The following is a 17,783-nucleotide window of genomic DNA, read 5'->3' as shown; positions in this document are numbered from 1 at the left end:
AAATCCTTCTAGAATAGATTATTAAGATAATAAAGACAGGGTAGATGACAGGAGTCTAGATAAGGAGGCCAATGGACTAGAACAAAGTCCAGAAGGAATCCCACATATGCTTGGGACAAAAGCAGCACCACCGCGATTCAGTGGGAATGAAGTTGCCTTTCTGGCACTTGGTATTCATTGACTGAATATTCATATGGATAAGTCAACCTTTGATCCCTACCTCAATCCATATACAAAAATAGTGTGACGGGCCATAAAAACTCATGCTTCTAGACACAAACAGAAAAAACAGCTTCACAACCTTGGAGTATATTAAGCAGAACCCAGGAAACATGAATCATAGAAGATTGATAGATTGGACTTCATTCAAATTAAGAGCTTCTGTTCATCAGAAGACACCAGGAAGAGAGTGGCCTGATTGTTATGTCCTTGGCCTATTTTTATTCTGTTTTGAAGGGTGTTCCCGTAGGCGGGCATATCATCGGTTACTTGATAGAAAAGTCCCGAGTCGTCTATCAGAACGAGGGGGAGCGGAATTTCCACGTCTTCTACCAGCTGCTGGCGGGTGGTGAAGCGGAGCGCCTCGCTTACCTGGGGCTCCAGCGAGATCCCCAGCTGTACAAATACCTCTCGCAGGTGGGAGGGACCAGCACCTAGTTTCAGGGACCCTTTGGAGGAGGGGTCAGGGGTGTTTGTGGGGGCTGCTGTTGGGTGTTCCAGAGATTTCTCATTGCCTCCTGGCTGGTTTCTTGGCACACATCACAAGTAAACTAACCCATCTCCTTCCATGCCTGACAGCTGTACCATCTTGCTTCGGCAACCTAGTGTGTAAAGCAAGTGGTTCTCAGCCCTGGCTGAAATTAGAATCACTTGAGAAGTCTTGTAAAAACACAGCTGTGTGGAGTACAAGTGTAGCTTAGGGGTGCAGCACTTTCCTAACATGTGCAAGTCCCTGGGTTCAATCCCCAGCAAATAAACAAAGAAAAACACAAATGCCTAGATCCAGCTCTCCAGATTTGGAATTAATGGATCTAGGGAGACACCTGGCCTCAGAGGTGTTTGCAATGATCCGGGGGACTGGGGTGTGGCTTAGTGGTATTGCACTTGTCAGGCATGCCTGAGGCTTTGGCTCAACCCCCAGCACCACAACACAAACAAACGACAATCTCCCCTATTGTTTTAAGTGCAGCCAAGGTGAGAAGAGCTGGTGTACATGTGACAAAAGAGCCCTCACTGGCCAAACTGCTTCCTTCTGTTTTCCAGCTACTTTTGAACAGTGCTTTTCCCACCTTCTTGCCTTCCACCTTGAGAATTCTTTTTTTTGAGTGTGTGTGGTACGGGGGTTTGAACTCAGAGCCTTGTGCTTACTATGCAGGCACTCTACCCCTTGAGCCACTCCACCAGCCCTTTTATGCATTGGGTATTTTTGAAAGAGAGTCTCACAAACTATTTGCCTTGGCTGGCTTTGAACCGTGATTCTCCTGATCTCTGCCTCCTGAGTAGCTGGGATTACAGATGTGAGCCACCAGCACTGGGCCCCCACCTTGAGAACTCTTGGCTACAAAGTGAAGGCACCACCTTACAGAAATAGTTTAGCCCAATCCCACAAGCAGTCCTAGTGTGTTTAGACTTTAACTTTGTAGCATTAATTTTTCTGCAGCCGGTGCTAGGGTTCTATGATTTTTTTTTCCTGTGGTATTGGGACTTGAACTCAGGGCCTTCACCTTGAGCCACTCTGCTAATTCTATTTTTTGTGAAGGGTTTTTCAAGATAGGGTCTTGTGAATCATTTGCCTGGGCTGGCTTTGAACCACGATCCTCCAACCTCTGCCTCCTGAGTAGCTAGAATTATAGGCATGAGCCACTGGCACCCAACCTACCCTATGATTTTCAAAAATGTTTCCTTCTTACTGGACCTGGCTTTGAACTGAGGTCACCTTGCAGAGCATAAGCTGTGGCATCATTTGAGAGAGGGAACCAGATTTTATAAAGTTAATCTCACAAGATGAGGACCAATATTTCATAGAAATCCTAGAAGAAAAGAATGCTGACAATTTACCTTGAAAAACAAAGCTAAATGAAAAACATGAAAGAATATCATAATCTTATTTTATATTTAGCAAACTTTGAATTAATTCTTAGAACAAAACAAATCAATTTTTTTGTTCTTTCTAAGGGCCTAATTTTTCCAACAAAGCCATATGGTTGCACCATGTCTGGGTTTTCAATGCATAATCAGTGATATGAGCAATTGATGAAAATATTTGAGAGCATCAAACGCTGTCACAAGGGCTTCACTCGCTCTTCAATAACCATATCGTTCTCTTTTGGAATCTATCACCTTTTTGTTCTTGTAGATGTTTCCTGGTCACAAAAATTTTAGCCAGTTCCTGATGCCTGGTGGGTTTGGAAATGGTCCTGTCAATTGGTCATGTTACTTCTTTAATCAGTTTCACCATTTCCCTTAATTTTGGCAAAGTCTGTGGTTTTTCTCTGCAGTACATAGGCACTGCTTCAGAAAGGACTGATTTGCACAGACCTTGCCTTTGGGAATAGCTGTTGCTGACTGTGACTGAAGGGATACGGTCATCCCTTGGTGTCCACAGGGGATTTATTCATTCCGGAACCCCCACAGATACTAAAATCTTAGGATGCTCAGGACTCTTACACAAAACGGTGAAATATTTGCATGTAACCTAAGTACGTTCTCCCATAGATCGAAATCATTTCTAGGTTATTTACAATACTTAATACAATGTAAATCTATGTATAGAATTGCTAAACTGTATTGCTTAGGGAATGATGACTAGGAAAAGGTCTGTGCATTTTCAGAACAGACACTTTTTTTTAAGATTTTTGATGGATGGTTGGATTTGAGGATGCAGAGTTCATGGGTGCTAAGGGGAATTGAATTTCTGAGATTACAGACTGTTGTACTGGCTAATTGTCTGGTGAATATTCTCACAGGATTATGTCTTTGAGGCTGCATGCAACACAGAAAATTTTTAAGATGAGGAATTTTAGATAACCAGAAAAGTGGCAACACCTTGTACCACAAATGCAAAATAAGAACCAACACTTGAACATTGGTGACTCATACCTGTAATCCTAGCTAGTTGGGAGCTGAGATCAGGAGGATGAAGGTCTGAGGCCAGACCAGGCAAATAGTTCAAGACCCCATCTCCAAAAAAAACCACAGAGCAAAATGGACTGGAGGTGTGTGGCTCAAGTGGTAGCACCTGCTTTGCAAGCATGAAGACCTGAGTTCAAATCCAGGCCCCCCCGGCCCCCCACACAAAAAGCAATATTTGTCTAGAACATTTTCTCTAAATTTGACATTGGTCAGTCTGTTCCTTATTTAAAAGACAACTTCCCCTTATCACATCTCTGCTGGTGATCATTTCCATATAAGCTGTGTTCCTCCTAACTATTATTTCCTGGAGGACAGCCTCTGATCTAGTGCCTCTGTGAGGTTGTCACTGGAGGTCCTAAGCCAGTCCAGGCGGCTCAAAGCTGTAATTTCTTGTGTGTTGCAACAGGTATTTATTGAGATAAATGACTTTCCATTTATCTAGTATGTGCAACTTCAAAAATTTCAAATAAATTTGAAAAGAGAAGCAGTCACACACTAGAGAGAGTGAATAAAATGTATTTGTTTACAGTTCAATACATTATTGAAGTAGTTTTTGCATGCTTGGGCAGAAAGCCATTTGATTTAGCAATAGATGTGTGTACAGTTAACGTCCTTAAAATGCATTAAATGACCCAATTGTGTCACAGGGTCATTGTGCCAAAGACACATCTATCAATGACAAGAATGACTGGAAAGCCGTTTCCAGCGCCTTTTCTGTCATCGATTTTAATGACGCTGACCTGGAGGTATGAGCCATGGGCTTCTGTGTGGGATTAAAGAACAACCCTATTCTCTTGGAGTTTGCATTTCTGTAGGGTTGCCAGACCGAGCAAGGAGAAACCCAAGACCCCGTTATGTGGGTCTCTGAGCCCAATAATGAATTTTTTAGTATTAATGCATCCCAAATATTGCATGTGACCAAAAAATACTAAAAATGTTAGTCTGTGATTAGTTGAAACTTCAGTGCTAGCTGGGTGTTTTGCATTTTGGCTGCAACCCTGTTTTCCTAATGTCTGGTACAAGGAGTCAGTGGCCGCTTCCCCCAAATTAAGTTGAATGTCGACAGTTTAGATCCCACGGAAGTACAGGATGATCATTTAGTTATACTTAGGACATTTTGAAACTGTAGCATTGATAAAAATTTTGTTCTCACATCATTTTGTCTTTTTTTTTAAATTTTGATAGTTAGACTATTAATCTTTCAAGAACCAGAATGTAGCTTTAAAAAAAACAAACAAACAAACAGTGGGGACCATGGCATTTGAAAATTAAATGGTTCACTGATGGGTTTTTTTGTTTGTTCTGTTTGAGACAGGGTCTCGCTGTGTAGACCAGCCTTGAACTTGCGATTCTCCTGCCTGCACCTCCAGAGTGTGGGGAGTATAGATGTGTACCCCCACGCCCGACTGGGGATCATTGTATAAAATGCTGTTCTAAAATACTTTATGAAAGTGGTTTACTTTATGAAAAATAAATCTAGGTTTTTATGACTGTGATGTGAAAATAAAAATATTCTGTGCTGAAGGTAGAGTGAGGCATCTTCCCATCCTCTGCTAAAGGGTCCTGCCCAGCCGGTTTCTGGGGAAGCAGCCGGATGGCGTGTGAGCGTGGCTGGATTTGGGAGAGGGTGTGTTTTTCCTTGGGTGTCTCATGCCTTTTACCAACCAGGCGTCTGTCTTCTCTCCCTGTCCCTGTTCTCTGCCTGCCCCACGCCCCACCCTCTAGAGCCTCTTTGGAATTATTGGCAGTGTCCTGCACCTGGGGAACATTTGTTTTGAGGAAGATGAGCAAGGCTGTGCCATCATCCCAGACACTCATGAGATTAAATGGATCGCCAAGGTGACATTCCTCTTCAGAAGAGCCCAAAGGGAGGCCATTAAAGAGCAGGGGGAGGCGGGAGCGAGGCCCCTGGACATCCAGTTAGATCAGGTGGCCAGTACCGTGCTCTTTCGTGAACACTTGTTAGGAGGTTTAGACAGCATGAAATGATCAGGTGAAGCTGGTCTGGTAAAGCCCAGTGAGTGGTCAGGGTAGAGACCCTGGGCCTGGAGTACGTGAACCCTTCACAAGTGCGCAAGTCAAACCAAGTCACTGAATGGCACCTCGGGTTCCTTCCACTCAGCTCCTGGGGGTCCACCCATCAGTTCTTCTGGAAGCCCTCACCCACAGAAAGATCGAAGCCAAAACGGAGGAGGTAAAAACAGCTGTGGGTGAGATGCACCTGTCATCCCTGCCTGGCTGCTTCCCTGAGATAACAGCTCGATGCTGGCCTTTGGGGAGGGTGAGCCTCCATATCCAGCCCACCAGGCCCCATAGGGTCCAGCTCCGGCCTCATCCTCCCCTCCCACCGCCACCGCACACCCCGCCCACACTCACGCACTCATTCTGTGTCTGTCTTCCCTTCGTGGGATCTTTGCATGTGCTGTTCCTGCTTCCGGAACTCTGTTCCCCAGGCTTCATCTAGCAAACTTGTCTGCATCCTTCAGTTCTCAGGGGTCCTGGAGCCCAGGATCAAGGAGCCTCCCCTGATCTTCCCAACTTGGCCTCAAAGCGCGCCACCTGTATCTCCTTGTAGCACTTGTCACTCTTAGCCCTCATGTCCCTTCCGTGTGTGATTCTCCCCATGTCTCCCCACCTCTGCCCCCCTCCACTGAACTGTGAACCCACTAAGGGACTGTATGTCTTTGTCATGGTCCCCCAGACTGGTTGGAAAACTTGGGTAACTTTCTTCCCACCTGTAACAATGCACCTTGTCGTTCTTTCCAGGTGATATGCCCGCTGACCGTAGCACTCTCTGTCTACGCTAGGGATGCAATGGCCAAGGCTATGTACGGACGAACATTTACCTGGCTGGTGAACAAAATCAACTCCTCCTTAGTTAACAAGGTTGGTCCACACATGGCTTGCTCTCACTAAAGTGGTAATGACTTATAATTGGCATAGCTCATTTAAAGAATTTGTGAAACTGGACTGTGGACGCCTCGCAGGCAGGAGTAGGGTCTTTTCACATCTACCTTCCAATGTGTCACATACACCAGCTTCCAGGAATGTACACCAGCTGGTTTTTGCAGCGTGGCCCAAAGTGTGGTATGCACAGCACTTGTGGAATGCCAGGTGGCTCGGGTGGACACAGAAACTTTTAACAGTAATATATACATACACTGGGGTTTGAACTCAGGGCCTCATGCTTACTAGGCAGGCGCTCTACCACTTGAGCCACTCCACCAACCCTTTTCTGTGATTGTTTTTTTTGAGATATTGTCTTGAGAAGTATTTGCCTAGCTGGCTTCGAACCACGATCCTCCTGATCTCTGCCTCCTGAGTAGCTAGGATTACAGGCGTGAGCTGCTGGTGCCTGACCAAAGCGGGGTAACTTTATAAGGAAAGGAGGTTTATCTAGCTCACAGTTCTGGAGGTTTAGGGGTCCACATCTGGTGATGACCTTCTTGCTAGTGGAGTCCTGGTGTGACACAGGGCATGAGGCAGGGAGGAGTGTCTTCTGGTCTCTCTCCATCTTCTGATAAAACCACAAGGGATTCAGTCATGGGGGCCCCCCACTAATCACCACCCAGAAGCCCCAGCTCCAAACTCTGCTACCTCCCAGTGGGGGGGTAAGTCTCCCATGGCAGACTTAAACCATCCAAACCTCAACTGACCACTAATGCTGCATGTTATTTGACCAGGATTTCACCCAAAAAACTGGGATTGGACTGCTGGATATATATGGTTTTGAAGTCTTCGACAAGAATGGGTGAGTTTTGCTGTTGTCTTGCTACCTGGCGTTCACCCCTCGCCATGGTTTAGTCGAGGTTTAAGTCATCTTTAACAATATTGGAATTGATTTTCCTGTCCCTAGAATTTCTGCAGCCCTAATTCACAGGCTGATCTAGAAGTAAAAGATATGACTCTTGCAGTTGGTTTAGTAAATTGTCTTATTAATAGAGATTTTGCTTTTTCCTTATTAAAAATACACTTAAAAATAAGTAAATACAAGCCAGGCACGGTGGTGCATGGCTGTAAATCTCAACTATGTGGGAGGCAAGATTTCAGAAGGATTGCAGTTTGAGAACAAAAAGTTAGTGAGATTCCCCCACCTCAGCAAGTAAGCTGGATGTGGTGGTACACTTCTGTAATCCCAGCCACATGGGAGGCGTAGGTAGGAGGATTGATGTCTGAGGCAGACCTGAACAAAAAGTCCAAAACCTCATCTGAAAAATGATTAAAGCAAAAAGGACTGGAAGTGTGACTTGGGCGGTAGAGATCTTAGCTAGCAAGTATGAGGTCCTGAGTTCAAACTCCAGTACTGCCAAAAAATACAGATGCATGTGGTGGCTGACACATGTCACCCCAGCACTCGGGAGGCAGAGGATCATCCAACCTGGGTTACATAGTGACCCTGCCTCAAACATAAAATAAGTAAATACAGTTCTTTAAAAATATTGGCCAATTTGCGTAACTCAGCCACTTCCATTCCGGGCATCTCTAGCTTTGAACAGTTCTGCATAAATTACTGCAATGAGAAGCTCCAGCAGCTGCTGACAGAGCGGACTCTGCAAGCCGAACAGGCAGAGTACGAGGCGGAAGGCATCCAGGTAAAGGGTGCGATGCGCTCCTGCTTGGACTTCTAGGTGAAGATATTCACCAGAACAAGGTTATCTCATTGGAGACTTGGCTTGATTTGGTCTAAGAGTTACTTTTTACTTCTCTGATTATTTCCTGGGAAATCATTATGTTATGCAGAAAAATATTATTTTTTAAGGTTGAACAGCAAAATCAGATTTTGAGAAAAATTTCTGTAGAAATTTTAAAACCAAGGTAGATTACGCTCATTGAAATACCTCTTGGAGAATTCTTTCCTCTTTGTCATTTTAGTGGGAGCCAATTCAGTACTTCAACAACAAGATCATCTGTGATTTGGTAGAGGAGAGACACAAAGGAATCATATCCATTCTGGTGAGAAAATGAATCATGAACCATGGCGTTTGCAGCATGTGGAAGAACTTTTCCCCAGGCTTCGAAAGGGTGGAGAGCAGACTGGGGATGGTGGTGCTTACCTATAATCTCAGCTACTCAGAAGGTGGAGATAGGAAGATCGAGGTCTGAGGCCAGTCCAGACAAAAGCATGAAAAGCAAAGGACTCTATTGGAAAACAAATGAGAAGCAAAAAAAGAATGGGGGATGTGGCTCAAGAGAGAGAGTACTTCTGTAGCAAATGTGAGGCCCTGAGTTCAAGCCCCTGAGTTTATTGCTATAAAGGGAGGGGCTGGAGCACGGACCCCTCGAGGGAACTGAAGACACAACCTGAGCTTCCCTGCTGGGCTTGCTGGGAGCTGTGCTGCCTTTTCCTGTCCTTCACATTCTCAGGCCTAAATTACAGCCCATCGGGAGACAGCAAGGAGAGGCCTTAGGAACAAAGGCAGGCACATACATTCCCAGAGACAGAGAACTGGAGACTCAGTTTAGGCAAGTGTTTGGCAGCTGGTATGGTTTTGATATGGTTTGAGTGTGTCTGCAAGGAGATGTGAGCGTGGACCTCAGGGTGGTGATGCTGGGAGGTGGGGGAGCCCAGAGGTAAATATTAGACCACTCAGGGTGCTCTTCTCAGAGAGAGTTGACGTAGGTCTTACAGGATCCTTGTTACTTCTTGCAGGAGGACTGTTATAGAACAACAGGCGTAGCCCTTCCCCAGTCTCTCTGGCTTCCTGTCTTGCCATGCAGGAGTGCATGACAGGAGTGTCATTGTGATGCTGTCCACCCTGAGCCCTTACTAGAGCAGAGCAGAGGTTGGCATCAGGCCCTTGGATCTTCACAGCTGTGAGCCAAATGAACCCTTTTAATATATAAAGTGTTCAGCCTCAGAGGTTTTGTTATAGTAACAGAAAGTGAAGTTGGAATACAGTTAACAATTGGAGAAGGGCTGCTTTCATGCTTAGGTCAGAGCAGGAAGCATACAGAAAAGCTTTGCTTTGAGTTGAGAATCCTTGCAATGGGCTGGTTTGGAACTATTCCAACTTAGGAGAAAATATCAAAGTCCTTGAATTCAACAAATGGTCAAATTCAAGCATCAGTTTTAAAATACATTTTCAAGGCAAAGGAGAAATTATTTCTTTGTCCTGCTTGTCATTTGGGATCATCACTCTCACCTCCTCCAGTTTCCACACGGAATCCGAAAGCCTAGAAATGCACTTCACATAAAGTTCTGCTATTGTTTTAATAGAAGCTCCTTTAAAGCTGGTCAGTTACATGTCCAGGAGCAAATACAGGAACTAGACAAGCCTGAGAAATACCCCAGGTTAAACTCAACTAGTCCCACGTTTCCTTTCCATGAGGGCATTGCTCCTACTCTGATGACCTTTCCACAGGTTGTTCATGGTGTGATGATGAGTGGGAGACAGGGCTGGCACAGTGGCTCAAGTGGTAGAGTGCCTCCTAGCAATCCTGAGGCCCTGAGTTCAAACCCCAGTACCAGTTGGAGAAAATGAGGTGGAATGTTCAGACAACAGCCATGACAACATGGGGGAGTCCTCAGAAAGACCTCAAAAATATGGATCAGATGCCCCAAGAATCAACTTCTCATGGAATTTCCAGTCTCTCTAGGGTCCTGGTTTCCTCAGCAAGTTGAGAAGCTGAGAACATGTGAGGTGCAACCCATCGCTTCCAGCAGGTTCTCCCGTGCCTGTGGGAGATGGCGGTGTTTCACTCCACAGGACCCTGCCATGGCTGGTGAAAACACTTAAACTTGGAATTGATGGACACAGCTTCTCCTTTTTCTTTTGAAGGATGAAGAGTGTATCCGTCCAGGTCCTGCTACAGACTTCAGCTTCCTGGAGAAACTGGAGGAGAAAGTGGGCAACCACGCACACTTCCAAACGTAAGTGCTCCCCTGGCTGGCTGGGGACTGTGTGCAGGAGGACCAGGGTGTCCCACGCGCTCTGATAGGTACCTCGAGAGTACAGCTACTTCTTCATACATAAAAATATTACTGTGACACACCATTTCATACATCTTGTTAATAGAAATCACACTCAAGTGGATTCCAAGTGGAATTTTTAAAAAGATTTTGTATTCTGCTTTATTCGATAATCATGCATGAAATAATGTCGCTTAAAAATTTAGATATAAAGTATATAGTAATAAGTGAAATATACAACCAAGTGAATTTTTATATTATATACCTGTTGGCAATAATGGCACAGATAGGTTTCGGTTCTTACTGCACCCTTAAGCTTCCGTTTCCAGGGTCACGGTCCTGCCTCAATTCTAGCTTGAACCCTCCTTCTGCCCCAACCTCCAATCAGCATGAACCATAAGATCCCAACCAATCAGATCATGCTGAGTCCCACTGAGGGGTATTTAAGCCCCTGCCCTTCCTGCTTCTCTCTCTTGGCTCTCTTTCTCTCTGCTCTCTCCCTCTCCCACCCGGCAATAAAGAATCTCTTGGCCAGATCACTCCTCTCCACGTGGTGACTTTTGGGGCCCACATTTCCAACAATACCCATATAACACCATGCTGATCATGAATAAAGCACTTACAACATCCCAGAAGAGAAATTAGAAATTTAAGCTAGTCTTTAAGACAAGGAAGAGAGAGCTGGAGAATACGTTCTGGACTTGGGTGCAGCTCAGTGGTGGAACAGGTGCTTAGTCTGCGGAGGCCCTGGGTTTATCCCCAGCACCAAAATTAAACAAACAAAAGCCCATATGCTCTGCATCATAAAGACTGCTTTAGAGGGTGGGAATGTGACTCACTGGTCTTGCCATACACAAGACCTGGGTTCATCTCTAGCACTAGGGAAAAAACACCTGCTTTTCAATCCCAGTTTGGCCACTTTCTGCACACCTGACTTTAGCAAGCAACTAGTCCCCCCCCATTTCAGTTTTCCCTTCCAGGAGGTGGGGATATTAATGTAGCTACCTGGGCTGAGGGTATGGCTCAAGTGGTGGAGCACATGCCTACCAAACTTAAGGCCCTGGGTTCAATCCCCAGTAACACCAAAAGCAAAAAACATGTATTCACTACCATACAGCATCGTAAATGTCTACAGAAATTGCCTAGTAAAATTTGTGGCTGCAGTGAAGTCTCAGGAAATGGAAGTGGCTTTATGAGGCCTGTTGTAGAATACTTAAGTAAATGGAATTGCTAATAAAGCAAAATGGAAAATAGGCTGTGCTGTATTGGCAAATGGAATAGTAACCCAGGCCTACCAAAGAACCTAACTACTTGCAGTGACGCGGGCAAGCACGCAGCACGTGACCAAGAGAAGCCACGTGTGTAAAGTATAATCACGTGAAACTCACTTATGCGGTGAGATGCTGGGCTGAGACTGGGCGGGGCCCACGTGGGTGGGCGTGGTCCTGGCGGGCGTGACTCAACCGAGCGGGCGGGGCTCCGAGTGAGTGGGCGGGGGGGTCCGGGCGAGTGGGCGTGGCCCGGGGTGGGCGTGGCTCAGATCCACGTGCTGGGCGCTGGCGGCATTAGGCTTCTTGGTCTGGGTGCTGGTTGCACCGGCCCCTCCGTCTCGGATACTCATGGAGCTGCAAGCTTGGGGTGTGTGTGCTGTCAATATAGATTATAGCACGTTATAGATATCGGACAGGTTCTTAGGCGTTTGTGAACCCCGAATCTGAGACTTCCATCTGTGCACACGTGTAAGGTTCCTGAGGTCTCACTGGGACACACAGCAGGGATTTCATTTCTAAAGTGCACGCGTCTCCTCGGTCTGCTCAGGTCTCAGGAGAGGGACCTTGATCTCCAGCGACATTAGGCGGCGAGGAGCCTGGGCAGGAGGGAGGAGACTCTGGTCACCTCCTTTCTTGTCTTGCAGCCGGAAGCTGGCTGGCCCCAAGGGCAGAAGGAGGATTGGCTGGATGGAGTTCCGGCTCCTCCACTACGCGGGAGAGGTCACCTACTGCACCAAGGGTGAGTGGCTGTGGGGCGTGGGTCCCCGCCATGCAGCGCCCATCGAGTCCCCCGAGGAAACGCCTTGCACTCAGCAGAGCCATCTCGAAGGTCCTTCCAGTTTCTTGATTTACTACTTTTATATATAACCACTTTATTGAGATATAGTCCATATTCCACCAAAATTTTAGAAAGAAATTAAAGGGGCTGGTGAAGTGGCTGAAGAGGTAAGATTGCCTGCCTAGCAAGCGTGAGGCTCTGGGCCTGAGTTCAAACCCCAGTACCACAAAAATAAAAAAGAAATGCATCCACTGAAGTGTACAATTCAATGGTTTTTAGTATGTTCGCAGTGTTGTGCGACCATCAACAATTTTAGAATTTTAACCCCTAAAGAAACCCTGCATTTGCTGGCAGTCATTCCTCACTTCCCACACCCTCTGTTCCATTCCCACAGCCCCAGCCTTTCAGTCTCCATACTTGTGCCCATTCTGGGCACGCTCTATAAATGAATTGTACAAGATGCGGTCTTTGGGAGTCTGGCTTCTTTCTCTTAGCTGGTTTCAACGTTCATCCATAAGGTCATTCATTTTCATTGTCAAATAATATTGCACCCTATGGAAAGACAACTTTTCTTTATCCATTCATCAGTTCAGCATTTAGGTTGCTGATACCTTTTTAGCTATTGTGATAAATGCTTCCTGTAGAAGTTTTAGTGTTTTCTTTTTTCTTGGCTATGTAGCTAGGAGTGGGATGCAGGTCTTACAGAACTCTATGCTTAACATTTTGAGGAACTTCCAGACTGGTTTCCATGGCTGTTAATTTTTTGCATCCTTAACAACACCTAAAATTATTTTCTCCTTCTTTTTTTTTTTTTTGGTGGTGCTTGCTAGACAGGTGCTCTACCACTTGAGCCACTCCACCAACCCTAAAATTATCCTCTTAATATAGTCAGTCTAGTGGATGTGACACTGTCTCTTTGCGGTCTTGTTTTGTATTTCCCTGAGGACTGGTGAGATCCAACGTCTTTTCATTTATATATCTTCCATGGGGGAATGCTTGTTGAGACTCTTTACCCATTTAAAAAGTGCTTTCTTTTATTATTGAGTTGTCAGAGTTGTTTGTATATTCTGGATACTAGAATGTATGACTTGCCAATATTTTCTCCAATTCTTCAGTTGTCTTTTCACTTTACTGATGGGATCATTTAAAGCACAAAAGGTTTTAGTTTGATGAAGTCCACTTTAACTTTGATTTGTCACTTTTACTTGGTTTAAAATTATTTTCACTATAAGCTTATTGCTAAAAATCTTTAAAAAGTAATAAAATGTTAAGTTTTTCTCTTTAAATGCAAAGTGGCACAAAGAACAATTTTTAAGAATAAAATGGATCTCTGTGTGTGGATAATCTTTTGATTTTGTTTACAAAGAATAAAAGTAGCACATGAACCGCTAGAAATTGCCAACCACACAGAAAAGTACAGAAAGAAAACTGATAGTCCCCTTAGTCCTAGTTTGTCCCTGGAGTAACGACAAGAATCAATAGTATCTTGTGTTCGCTGCCAGAAAGATAGAAATGTTTTTTGCACATACCAATAAAGGTTGGGACACACGCTCTTGAATAACGCAAAGATCTGTTTTGTGCTGTGTATTTCACGTTTTTGCTTAATAACTATTGGCGATCGTTTGGATTCTAATTGATGCTCACTGTGTACTTACTGTGGGCCAGGCACCGTTCCACATTCTAGGTGGGGAACATTATCTCCCTTTTAATCTATAAGGACATTGAGCTCAGAGCAGTTAAGTAACTTTCCCAAAGTTACACAGCCAGTAAGTGGCAAAGCTTGGGTTCAAACCCAAGCCTTTTCCCTTCAACCTGCATCCACCTTCTAGGTAGAACAGATCTGGTTGTAGGGCTGTGTGCTGGCCTTTTTTTTCATGGACACTGCTTACTCCCAACTTCTCTTATAAATGCTACTGCACTTGGCGTTTTTGTATATTTCAGGTGGCTCATTTTTGCACATCATATCCGTAGGGTAAATTCCCATAAGGAGCTTTGCTGAGTTAAAGGTTCTATCAAAAGTTAGTTTGAGAGCTGGTGCCAGTGGCCCATACCTGCAATCCTAGCAACTTGAGAGACTGACATTGGTAGATTGTGGTTCGTAGCTTTGTCAGGCAAATAGTTTGAGAGACCCCATTTCCAAAATAAACAATAAAATGGATTGGAGGTGTGGTTCAAATGGTAGATTGCCTGGTTTGCAAACTCGAAGCCCTGAGTTCAAACCCCAACCCCACTGGAAAAAAAAAAAAAAGGAAGGAGAGTCTGGTGGTCCATGCTACAACATGGATGAACTTGACATCATGCTGAAAGGGAAAGAAACCAGCCATAAAAGACAGCTTTTGTATGATTCCACTTACATGAGACATCTAGAGTGGCCAAATTCACAGGGACAGAAAAGAGAGTGGTGGTGGCAGAGGCGGGAGAGGAGGGAATGTGGTTATTTCATGGGGATAAAGTTTTAGAATGGGGTGTTTAAAAAGTTCTGGAGATGGTTGTACAACAGTGTGGTTGTACTTGAGCCACTGAACTGTACACTTACAGATGGTTGAAAGAGTAAGTTTTATGTTGTGTGTGTGTGTTTATTGGGGTTTGAACCAGGTCTCTCACTTGCTATGCAGGTGCTGTATCACTTGAGCCATTGCCCCCGCCCTATGTTATGTATATTTTACCAGAGTAAAAAATGCTAGTTTTTATAACTCAAAATTGTCGCCTATAAAGGTTACGTGTTAGACATGCTTATGTCTCTTTTTTGATGCATGTCATATTTACTGCTTTGATTTGTGCTATCTGGTTACTAAATTAATGAATGAGTTTTGTGTGGATACTTGTAAGCCATGTTTCAAGTCAGAGCTCCCTGAAAAAAGACACTGGTGGAGCCCGGCACCAGTGGCTCTTGCCTATAATCCTAGCTACTTAAGAGGCAGAGATCAGGAGGATGGTGGTTTGAAGCCAGCCTGGGCAAGTAGTCTTGAGATCCTATCTTGAAAATACCCATAACATAAAAGGGCTGAGTTCAAACCCCAGCACTGCAAAAAAAAAAAAAAAAAAAAAAGACACTTTAAAAGGGCTCGGGTTTGCACTTCTCATCCATTCACACGGTCTCTGCTGGCTACCCTTGAGGCTCACAGCCCTTCATTGTTTCTATGGAATCTTTATATGTCTATGTCTGCTACTAGACTAGAATGTGTGTACAATACATAGTATTATACACTGAGGCCAGGTGTGGTGATACACACCTGTAATCCCAGCACTCAGTAGAAGAGGCAGGAGGATGGAATGTTTGAGGCCAGCCTGGACTACACAGCGAGACACTGTCTCAAAAATATGGATAAATAAATGCTGTACAATTTCATGATAGTTTATGAGAGCTTAGAGGATAGCATGGATGCCATAATTTACTTCTAAGGACCTGGTTCTCAACCAGGAATTATGTCCCCAGGCTATCTGGCAATGTCAAGCGTTATATTTGGTTTTGTAACTGGGAAGATGCTACTATGAATGTAGTGTGAGTAGACGTCAGAGAACAGCCACCACCACAAAGAATAATCTGGTCCTGAAACTCTGATCTGATCCTGAGAGAGAATCTTGGGGATGTCTCTTTGCAGTCAGTTGGGGTAGAATTGCATTTTTTACACAAAGCCATTGATTCGGAATTTTTTTTACAGGATTCTTGGAAAAAAACAATGATCTCCTTTACAGACACCTGAAAGAAGTAAGTCTGAAACTTAACCCAATGTGTTTCTGATGGTTCTGAAATATCTCTGTGACACACAGGATTTGGACCAAAGGTCTTCTGGATCTTTCTCGCCCATGTATTATGCTAGGACTCTAGCATGTCATGACCAGAACATTCAAGTTCAGTTGTACAAATTCTTCACTTAACCAACTGGTTCAAGTGTGTGAGGTGCCCCTCTGTGTGCCAGCTCTGGAGGCTCAGCAGGGAGCAAGACAAGAGTTCCTTGTTCTGGTGGTGTTTGCATAAGTGGTGGGTGGGATGTGCAGAATAAATAGATACACAAGAAATCATCCATTGGTGACGTTTTCAGAGTGACTGAGCAACAAGTTAGTCACAAGAGTGTTTTGGGAACCTTCCTCAGCTCCCTTTGCCACTTCTGGGACCACCTATCCCGACCTCTGTGGGTTAGGAGCAGATCGGTGATTCCTGACTTTGAATCTCTGTATCTGGTGGCTTGTCTGTGGATCTGAGTCCCTACCGATCCCTCCCTAGCTGGGGCTTCCTGGCACACATCCCCACTGATGAGGTGGATCCCATGATGCCCTCCTCAGGGAGTCACTGTGAATGGCAGGAGAGGGAGCGCCTGGCTGCCATCATGGCCCACAGAGATGGGGCCACTTCACAAACCAGTCCATGGAACGGGCATCCCATGGGGACCATCTTTGACTCTCTCACCTCCCCAACCAAGGCTCAAGTTCCTGCACTCTCTGATGGATTACTTCTCATTTTTTCTTTTCTACCAGCAAATTACTCTTCTGTGTCACTACTTAAAAACTGGGATGGATTAAATGAAAAAAAATGTTTTTCTTTGGCAGTACTGGGGTTTGAATTCAGGGCTTCACGCTTGCTAGGCAGGTGCTCTACTGCTTCAGCCATACCTCCAGCCCTCACATTTTTAAGTTGTAATTGTGAAACATGCATACCACAAAATTTACCATTTTAATCATTGAAAGTTTATAGTTTAGTAATCTTAGGTATAGTCACATTGTTGTATAATTAACCTCCATATCTCTTTTCATCCTGCAAAATCAAATATTCATTCAACCACCACTTCTCAACCCCTAACAACCCACCATTCTTCTTTCTTCTCCATAAATTTGACTACTCTAGGGACCTCATGTAAGCAGAAGCAAATACTCTTTGTCTTTTTGTGACTGGCTCAGTTGTAGCATGTGTCAGGATTTACTTTTTTAAGGTTGAGTATTAGGCCATTGTATGGATGGATACAGGAGATTAAAGCTTTTGATATACCTTTGTCACAAACAGCTGGCTGAGAGTCCTTTCACAGTGTTTGAGAGAAATGGCAAATAGGCAAGTAGCAGCTGTTTTCATAATGGCAGCGCTGAGTTCTTGAATGCCAGAGGCTCACGGGGTGGACTTTCAAACTCAGAGACTTCTAATTCTGGTAACTACAGGCTTTAAAAACTAGACTTTTTGCTGTATGTGCTCAGGCCTACAGCTGGAGCAAGCTCCAAGCCTTTAAAAGCAGAGGCCTGCACCCGGCCCCCAGGGTCACAGCCCCTGGGCTTTGGGCTGTTGAGATCCTCAGCTCTTAACCCTTGGCAGCTCTCTGGAACTCTTCCAGCGACTGGGGTTCATTATCCCAGCTCTTGGTAACCTCTTTGCCTTCCATAGTGTGCAGTCTTTCACCTTCTTAGTCCTTCATAGTCTCCACAGTCTATGCTCCTGACCATTCTCTGGAATTCTTCAGTGGCTTCCGAGCTGCTGAGTGATCCAGAGTGGACAGTGTCACTCGCAGCCACCTTCTAATGCTGGAACCCCAGCTTTTCATCTGATTTTAGTGTTACCAGCTCAGTCCGCTCTACCTGTGATAAAGACCACAAGCAAGCAGTCATAGACCTTTCTGGAAGAAGCCTTTGCTGGGGCTTTGTTGTAGCCCAAGGGGAGGAAGTGTACCAGAGAAAAACCTCCCAGAGTGACGGGGAAAGAGTAAACACC

General features: G+C 44.9%; 1 protein-coding gene across 1 annotated transcript in view; it reads left to right on the top strand.

The window, feature by feature from the left end:
• Myo1h (myosin IH) overlaps window positions 1-17,783 on the top strand; it is a 73,227-nt gene that overhangs the window by 39,142 nt on the left and 16,302 nt on the right. Inside the window, exons 6-16 of the mRNA XM_020169985.2 lie at window positions 457-636; window positions 3,780-3,878; window positions 4,858-4,971; window positions 5,255-5,326; window positions 5,899-6,018; window positions 6,816-6,883; window positions 7,619-7,724; window positions 8,005-8,085; window positions 9,912-10,003; window positions 11,958-12,052; window positions 15,754-15,800. Coding sequence (XP_020025574.2) covers window positions 457-636; window positions 3,780-3,878; window positions 4,858-4,971; window positions 5,255-5,326; window positions 5,899-6,018; window positions 6,816-6,883; window positions 7,619-7,724; window positions 8,005-8,085; window positions 9,912-10,003; window positions 11,958-12,052; window positions 15,754-15,800 — 1,074 coding nt within the window. The remainder of the gene's footprint in view (window positions 1-456; window positions 637-3,779; window positions 3,879-4,857; window positions 4,972-5,254; window positions 5,327-5,898; window positions 6,019-6,815; window positions 6,884-7,618; window positions 7,725-8,004; window positions 8,086-9,911; window positions 10,004-11,957; window positions 12,053-15,753; window positions 15,801-17,783) is intronic.

This window comes from Castor canadensis, chromosome 18 (genome assembly GCF_047511655.1).
Source record: "Castor canadensis chromosome 18, mCasCan1.hap1v2, whole genome shotgun sequence".
Classification (NCBI taxonomy): Eukaryota; Metazoa; Chordata; class Mammalia; order Rodentia; family Castoridae; genus Castor; species Castor canadensis.
This window is presented reverse-complemented; position numbering and strand designations above follow the sequence as displayed.